Source organism: Phaseolus vulgaris, chromosome 2 (genome assembly GCF_051622355.1).
Source record: "Phaseolus vulgaris cultivar YP4 chromosome 2, ASM5162235v1, whole genome shotgun sequence".
Classification (NCBI taxonomy): domain Eukaryota; kingdom Viridiplantae; phylum Streptophyta; class Magnoliopsida; order Fabales; family Fabaceae; genus Phaseolus; species Phaseolus vulgaris.
The window spans coordinates 23796547-23805104 of record NC_143499.1 but is presented as its reverse complement, the minus strand read 5'-3'; the positions used below and the strand labels follow the sequence as shown (position 1 = coordinate 23805104).

The following is an 8558-nucleotide window of genomic DNA, read 5'->3' as shown; positions in this document are numbered from 1 at the left end:
GTCATCATAATTAATCTGGTTGTTAGATGCAAGAATCTTAAAAAGCATTATGGTGTCCAAAGTGCTGAAACTCGTGAGCATAGTGAGGCCTTTGAAACTTGAAAGTAATTATAACACTTGCAAGATGTGGAAAAGTGGGGAGAAGCCACCACGTACTTTACCCAACTTATTATGGGCTATGCTATGACATCGCATGATTCAAATGCTACTTTTCCTTTCAGCAATATTTTCACTGCTGCTTAGTAGACTTTGTCGAAGCTGGGTTCTGGGTAGATTGGTAATTTTACAGATCTAATAACTAACATAAAAATAATAATATATTCACAATCATAATTTTTTTATAGAATCATGAATACTATTATTTTAATATTTTTTATATCATTTAATTATAAATTTATCTTTTATTATATATATTTATTTTTAAATATATTATATAAAAAATTATATACAACTCAGATAATTGTGAAACTATTATTTTCCTTATCATTTCTAACTTCAAAGTAGTGTTGTACGTGGAGTTAATGTGTTATATAATGCAATTCATCCAATAAATTCTGAGAGAGACACCATAACCTCTGCTCTCGATTTCAGAAGCCTAGTCACAGCAGCACTGAAGTATCCACAGATGCACACTCCCTTTAGAAAGAGAAATGAAAAGAGAGAGATAATGCTGTTTCTGCTTTCTCTCTTTACTTTTTAACTTTTAAGCTCTCATTTGTTGTTCCCTGCAGTTGCACCACAAACACAATATGTTCCTCTTTTCCACTTGAGAACACATTTGCATGAGGTGAAGGAACATTCACATTCTTTTTAAGTCATCTTATTTTCTTTTTCTTTTGGGTTGACTTTGAAGATTCAACTTCCACATTGTATTCTGCCCGAATGGAGGACCAAAATTCATTGAGTTATTCCTTGTTACAGCTGTTTAAGGCCGTGTTTGTGATGGTGAAGACTAGAATCAGCTCTGAAGTGTCGGTTGAGCTGAAAATGTGAGATTCACTCGCAGTTTATGTGTTCGGTGACATAAAATTTTGCTGGTTTCAAGATGATATTTTGCAGATTCTTTTTTTTTTATTCGTGTCCTATTTATGGCATTTTATCCTGGGTTCAGTTTGGATTATGCATAGACTAAATTTAGAAGAAATGTAAAACAGCCAAAAAAGAAAAATAGAGAGGATATTTAGTGAGACATTTACAACCTTTCATTTTCCCCCTTCCATTTTCAAGCCATCTCTCTCGGAATTTACTGCACAAAAAGTTGGATGAAGAATTTTCCTTGAGAAATCGACTATGCATGTCATTGTCACCTTTGGTAAATTTCCTTTTGCAAAGTTCTTATTTCTAGACTTTTTCCTATGTTCCATGTGATGAAGAATTTGACAGTCTGTTTCTTGGGATGGGGACCATTTCACAAAACTCCAAGCTTTCCACAAGAATACAGAAACCACCGTATAATTTGTTCTCATAATAATAGGACCTTGTGATATTAGTCAATTACAATTTAATATTTATTTCCTCCCACTGCCATCTCTGACTATAATATAAAAGTTGTAAACAATATTTATCTTTCTTGTTTCTGTTGAATGGCACCGTAATCTGTGATTACTTTCCTGCGGCAGACAATGATTGGAGGAACGGTGGCTGAAACCTTGAGTGGTCCTTTCTGTTCCATGCTATCTCAACTCAACAATGCAACACAAGCAGCGATAATTAACTGAACAGAAAAGGGGTCTTTGGAATGCTCAGAATTCAATTGACATGTGCTATCATTCTCAACCTTGGAATTGGAGTTTAGGCTAGTTTTGAGGACAGAGTGAGTGAGTGAGTGAGAGAAATGGGTTCAGTTGGAGGGGAAGAGGCAATCCACGAGCCTACTGGCCATGATGAGAGGATTCTTGTTTCTGTTCGTCTTCGTCCCCTCAATGAAAAGGAGCTTGCAAGAAATGATCTTTCGGACTGGGAATGCATCAATGATACTACCATCATATACAGGAGCAACCTTTCAGCTTCTGACAGGTCACTCTACCCAACAGCATATTCCTTTGGTAAGAACACACTTCCATCATATTTGATTTGGTTTAACATACTTTCCATAATGCAGCCCAGGATTGTGTGTGTATTTTGTCCTCATTCTTTCTGCTGTATGTTACAAATCTGGTCATATCTACATATGAAGTTAGTCAATTGGTTTTGTTAATGCTCCAAGATCATAATTGGCTTTAACTGCTTTCCTCTTCTGATCTCCCATGCTTTTCTTTTGGCTATAGACAATGTGTTTCGGTCAGATTGTTCTACAAGGCAGGTGTATGAAAAAGCAGCTAAGGAAGTTGCTCTTTCAGTTGTCGGTGGCATCAACTGTGAGTTTCTTCCCTTTGTCTGCTTTTCCCCCTTCACCAGCATCATCAGAATCCACGGAATTTCCGTGTTAACATCTTCTTTTGATCTCTCTCCGTGGTGTCTAATTGATCAGCAAGCATTTTTGCATATGGACAAACAAGCAGCGGAAAGACATACACCATGACTGGCGTAACTGAATACACAGTAGCAGACATTTTTAAGTACATAGAGAATGTAGGTCATATATGAACATGTCAACATTGCCTTGTCTTTCTCAAAAACAATTTTCTGATTTTGTTTTACCTTTTCGTAGCACGCTGAAAGAGAATTCATTTTGAAGTTTTCGGCAATTGAGATTTATAATGAATCTGTCAGGGACCTCCTTAGTCCAGACTGTACTCCTCTCAGACTTCTTGATGATCCAGAGGTAAACATCTTCATTTCCTGCATAACTAGTATTTTTTGTGCATTTTACTTACAGTTTTTCAATTTAACAGAGAGGGACAGTTGTTGAGAAACTGACTGAGGAAACCTTAAGAGATTGGGAACATTTTATAGAACTTATTTCTTTCAGTGAAGGTAAGGAGGGTTTGAATGATTCATGCTTCAACAGAGTAACCTAGACTAAATATATTTCTTCTCTTTTTTTTTCCTCTTTAAAGAATTTTGTCCAGCTAGAGCTTACTTATCCTTCAATTGATTACATTTTTGCAGCTCAAAGGCAGATAGGGGAGACCGCACTGAATGAAGCAAGCTCCAGATCTCATCAAATTCTAAGACTGGTATTTTATGTTATTATTTTTGTTAAAGGGCTATTAACTTTGTGAACTTTTATGATCTTCTTCTCTTACATTTCCTATACAATGCCTTCCTCAGACAATTGAAAGTTCTGCATGTGAATTCCTCGGAAATGACAAGTCTAGCTCTCTTTCCGCTTCAGTGGTATGATTGATTTCCTCAGTTTGTAGGAAAATATTTCAAGCATAAGCTTATTGTCTTAAAGAACATCTATAGGAGTTCAAATAATTTCTCTTTTCTTTTTCTGGGTGCAGAATTTTGTTGATCTAGCTGGAAGTGAGCGAGCATCTCAAACCAATTCAGCTGGTACAAGATTGAAAGAGGGTTGCCACATAAATCGTAGCTTATTAACTCTAGGAACTGTTATCCGCAAACTCAGGTTAGCTTATGAAGATGGTCTTTCTATACTTTTGACGTCCCTAATTGCAGAACAGGAGAACATGCACACTCAAAAAAATTTAATACTCTTGCCAAGGACCCAAAAGCAGAACCTTTACTTCACATGTAATTCAGCTTTGCCAAGGAACAAGTTTTTGAAAGAACTATTGATCTACTAGAAAAAGCCTCAAACTCCCACACACTATATCATGCGTTTACATTTTCCTTAGGATGATGGATTTACTTTGGCAATCACACCGCTTTACTATGTATTTTTCTTTTATGGGACGTTATAAGCAGAAAAGTGGTTTTTCTGTTTTGGAAACTTGCTCCATAATTTAATATAATCAATATTTAGCATATTGGGAATAATTTATATAGTTTTATCTAGGGAAGGGGAGTTTGAATATTTCTTTCTTTTCATCTAAAAATAAAAAAATTTGGTTGCAGCAAGGGGAGAAATGGACATTTTCCTTTCAGAGATTCAAAGCTAACGCGCATATTGCAGTCCTCTTTAGGAGGCAATGCCAGAACTGCTATCATCTGCACCATGAGCCCTGCACGGAGCCATGTTGAACAAACCAGAAACACCCTCTTATTTGCAAGCTGTGCAAAAGAAGTGACAACTAATGCACAAGTCAACGTAGTGGTGTCTGATAAAGCACTAGTCAGGCAATTACAGAAAGAGTTGGCTAGGCTGGAAGAGGAATTGAGAAACTCAGGGCCACCCCACGTTACATCTGATACTGCCTCAGTGTTGAGAGAAAGAGACCGTCAAATTGAGATGGTAATAATAAAGATTTTGTACTAATTATATCATGATCTTTTAAGGTTTACTATAGGTTTGATTGTAAGTATGTATAACTTCAGATCTGGGAAAAAATGCTAAAATTCCTGCCATAGAAAATAATAAAATAATCAGCCATGAAGTTACATATCCTTGTACTGTAAGCAGAGTGTGAAGAGATGATTTCACCCGTGTATTATTTCATATGAGCATGGATAGATAATACAGAAAGAAGGAACAAAGGTATTAATGAATAGGATATTCTCAGAATTAACTAGAAATCCCAAAAACTGCAGGAATGAAATAAAAATGGAATAGTTGACTGTAATCCTCTCATTTAATGTGATGCCATGATTCATTCTCCTTAAATTTAGGGATTGGTTTCTGACATCTATTATTTGTAGTATAATATATATTGTCACTTGATTGTTATTCAATTGTTTTTTTTTTCTGATTCTGCAATGTTATTCTGTCCACATCTAATAATGACCTTCTGCATTGTTGCTTCTCCTTGGTTATATACTCCAGTACTTACTATACTGTCCTTTTATATTACACGAGGCTTTCCACCTATATTGTTTCCTGAAATGTTTTTTCTTATGCTGAAAATTTGTAACATTAAAACCTTTATTATTCTTACCTCTTTCCTGTAACAATGATAAACCATTTGGTGCTTTATAGAAATAAAAAAAAAAACATGTCAATACCCTTCCCTGAAACATCTACTTTCCAACAAAGTTTCGTTCCTTTTTTATTTAATCTAACATTGAGGTTGTAATTTGTAATAGAATAGTGTTAATATGAACACTGTTACTGTCCATGCAGTTAAAGAAAGAGGTTAAAGAGCTGACCCTGCAACGGGACCTTGCACATTCTCGAATAAGTGACATCATGAGAGTGCACGGAGAAGATGTGTCAGCAATAGATATGCTCCAAGTGGTGAGCATATTTGCCCTCCCTAAAGCATTAAAAGTAGAGACTCATATGCCTTTTTAAATCTAACCAATTTTCCTGTCAAATCTCCAGGGAAATTTGGATACCCAATACCAAAATTTACGAGTGAGAAATGCATGGAACATTGAAAATCAAAGAGAGGAGCCAAATGTATTATGTCTTGACGGCGAAGAGAGTGTTAGGTCTTTTGATGCATCTCAATATTCAGATGGACATAGTTTTAGTTCTGATGACAACTTATTCCAGCTGCCTGACCTTGAAAAGAATCTTCTGGTCAGAAGTTCTTCCCCGGAGCCGCCAGTCAGAAGGACTGATTCTGTACCCAGTGATATGGATCAGAAAAACGCTCAAGATCAGCATGAAGAGGACAATTGTAAGGAAGTTAGGTGCATTGAGTTAGAAGACCTAATTACAAACACGCATAAGCACTCAAACCCGGAAGATTCAGGATCAAATACATACACTAATTCCAATGCATCGTCTCCTAGAGCAAGCACAGCAATCTCAGGATTAATTGTAGCTGATAATAGAGACAAGGAAAAAGTAGCTTTGAGTTCATCAGGGTTAAAGGAAGACAAGAGATTGAACCATTTGCACCAAGATTTTGTTCTTCCCTCTCCAAAAGAGATTTCTGTGTGTCTGACAGGAAACAGTAGAAGTGGTACTTCTAGAGCCATGAAGCTGAACCGAAGTAGAAGTTGTAAAGCAAGTCTCATGAGGAAATTTTCATCGGATTGGTTTGAAGATGAAGACGATATTAAGAACACACCTCCAATTGGCAATGAAAAACACTTCCCTGGAAGACCCAACGGCTTTCCAAAGAACATTCATGCATTAAGTTATAATGGCAGAACAGAGGGGCTTTCATGTAATGGCCATGGGAATTTGGTGCAAAATTCTGCAGCTGATATTGTTCAGAATGTGAAATCGTCCACTAACATGGGAAAAAAGTGTAATGCTCCCTTGCCTCCAAAAGGAAAGAAAACAGAAAATCCGGAGAGGTTGAACTTAGAGGTAAGCTTCTATATATGTCTTATTGGTCTTATTTGCCTTCCCCAGTCTTGATGGCCAAATATCAGTCAACAGGTCCAATTGATAATTATTGTGTCCATTAATCTATGGATTCTCTTCATAACTCTTCTTATCCCATCCATGGTATAGATGTAAGTAGCACATGCACATGCCAGAAGCCTGGTTATATTGAGAATTCAATCAATCAGTGATTGTTTTGCATGACAGGTTCCGGAGACAGGATTTGATCCCATGATGTCCGCACAGAATGTCAAAGATGTTGGCTTGGACCCAATGCAAGCTGATAGAGAAAGTCATTCAGATTGGCCTTCAAAATTCAAGAGGCTCCAAAGAGAGATCATTGAATTCTGGGATGCTTGTAATGTTTCATTGGTTCACAGGACATACTTTTTCCTTCTATTCAAAGGGGAGCAAACAGATTCTTTTTATATGGAGGTAGAGCTGAGAAGACTATCATACCTTAAGCAAGCCTTTTCCCAAGGCAATCAGACAGTGGAAGATGGAAGAATCCTCAAACCTGAGTCAAGGTAACACAATCAAACTGTTGAGCTTTTATTCAATTCCTTTGATATGTTCTTAAATTGAAAATTTACAGTTTTTTATTATAATAGAACTTACCATGTCTTTCACTTGAAAACAGCATGAGATATCTTAGAAAAGAGAGGCAAATGTTGAGCAAGCAAATGCATAAGCGACTGCCTAAATGTGACAGAGAGAGCCTGTACTTGAAATGGGGGCTTTGTTTGAGTTCAAAGAATAGGAGTTTGCAGTTGGCCCATCTATTGTGGAGTGACACAAAAGACATGGACCACGTTAGAGACAGTGCATCTATTGTTGCAAAGTTGGTTGGATTAGTGGAGCCAGAACAAGCTTTTAAGGAGATGTTTGGACTCAACTTTACCCCACAACCCACCAGTAGGAAATCTTTTAGTTGGACAGCCAGTGTGAGGCATATTTTGTGAGCTGGGATTACTTTTTTAGGTAGTTTGGTATGTCCATGTCAAAATTTCCCCACCATATATATATATATATATATATATATATATATATATATATATATATATCTGTATAACATAGGTAATTTTTCTCCTCTCTTATCTTAGAAACCAATTGATTTCTGTTGTATGTTTCTAACTCTCATTGCTATTGATTGTAAAGGATGTGCAATTTCTAAGGTGGTAGATTTGTTCATCTGTATTTACCTTGAATCCAGGTGGAGCATCAAGAAAATTGTTTCCTGGAATTTCTTAGAAATGCTATGTGATTTTTTACATGCGTGAGTGTGATTTATTGTGGCAATCTTTTCTTTAGTTAAAATCAGAAATCATAAAACCTATATGAACAGAATTACTATAATACAACTGTAACTTATATCGTCATTAATCAGTTTCAATTAAAAAATAGTATGCCTCATTATTTTATATAAAATGGAAACACATTTCCTTTTAATATTATTCACAGTATAAGTATGTTTTTCAAAAGATTTTTTTTAAAAAAAAATAAGGAAGTGAACTATGCATGAGAAGAAAAGAAAATAACAGTTCCATCCCTTCAAACAAAATCCAAATTGGAAGATGATTAGTCTTATTGTCTTATTCTCCGAAATCTATGTTTTTGTTTTAACATGCATCCTATCATCTATGTGAAGTGAGAATGCATTCTTTTAGTTTTTAAATAAGAAGAGTTTTAGGTTAAAATATATTCTGGATTTAAATTTTCAGAACATTTTTTTGGATTTGACTTCTCCGAAAATCTTCCTAAATTAGACTTTTTCATAAAAACTTTTTGAAAAGTCTTTTTTAAATTCTTTTTTGAATTTTATTTTTTGGAATTTATCTTTGAGATATTTCTGTTTTGTATTTTGGATTAGATTTTCCAGAACTTTCCGAATACTCTTTCCAAAATATGGTTCTAGATTTTATTTTTTAGAATTCATTTTCCTTAATGTATTATTTGTATTCTGGAATTGTCTTTTTCAAAATGAGATTTTAGTTTTCCAATTCTATTTCAAAATTTTATTTCCAGAATAAAAAATAATCTTATTCTGAAATTCTATTTTAAGAACGCAATTCTTAATCCTAGGTTTCCAATTGCATAATACACTCAAATGTTACAATTATGAAAATTTGAAAATTGATAGGATGCATATTAGAATTAATTGGGTGCAGGAAGCAAAGCTGCTTTTGTTTGGGCTACAGGACTATCTTATTAGCCCAAGTCCATTTATACACGGTGTTTTTTAAAGGGTGTCAAAACGTCAATAGTATAGACA

General features: G+C 35.2%; 1 protein-coding gene across 2 annotated transcripts; it reads left to right on the top strand.

The window, feature by feature from the left end:
- The first annotated feature begins 558 nt into the window (after nucleotides 1-558).
- LOC137810989 (kinesin-like protein KIN-7C) lies at nucleotides 559-7559 on the top strand. Of its 2 annotated transcripts, XM_068612518.2 has the most exons (15): nucleotides 559-787; nucleotides 922-989; nucleotides 1620-2045; nucleotides 2268-2357; nucleotides 2471-2571; nucleotides 2651-2764; nucleotides 2835-2916; nucleotides 3052-3119; nucleotides 3214-3279; nucleotides 3390-3514; nucleotides 3964-4300; nucleotides 5126-5239; nucleotides 5327-6268; nucleotides 6494-6813; nucleotides 6927-7559. In XM_068612518.2, the coding sequence occupies exons 3-15, from the start codon at nucleotides 1835-1837 to the stop codon at nucleotides 7246-7248; spliced, it is 2892 nt and encodes a 963-aa protein (XP_068468619.1). In that variant the 5' UTR covers nucleotides 559-787; nucleotides 922-989; nucleotides 1620-1834; the 3' UTR covers nucleotides 7249-7559. The 2 variants fall into 2 exon arrangements, with proteins under 2 accessions (XP_068468619.1, XP_068468618.1); XM_068612517.2 differs by lacking the exons at nucleotides 559-787; nucleotides 922-989 and having other exon boundaries at nucleotides 1483-2045.
- The last annotated feature ends 999 nt before the right edge of the window (nucleotides 7560-8558 follow it).

Coding starts and splice junctions, on each gene's coding strand:
- LOC137810989 (XM_068612518.2), top strand. CDS start 1,835: ATGGGTTCAGTTGGAGGGGAAGAGGCAATCCACGAGCCTACTGGCCAT. Junction 5,240..5,326: donor CAATAGATATGCTCCAAGTG/GTGAGCATATTT, acceptor TCAAATCTCCAG/GGAAATTTGGATACCCAATA. Junction 6,814..6,926: donor ATCCTCAAACCTGAGTCAAG/GTAACACAATCA, acceptor ACTTGAAAACAG/CATGAGATATCTTAGAAAAG.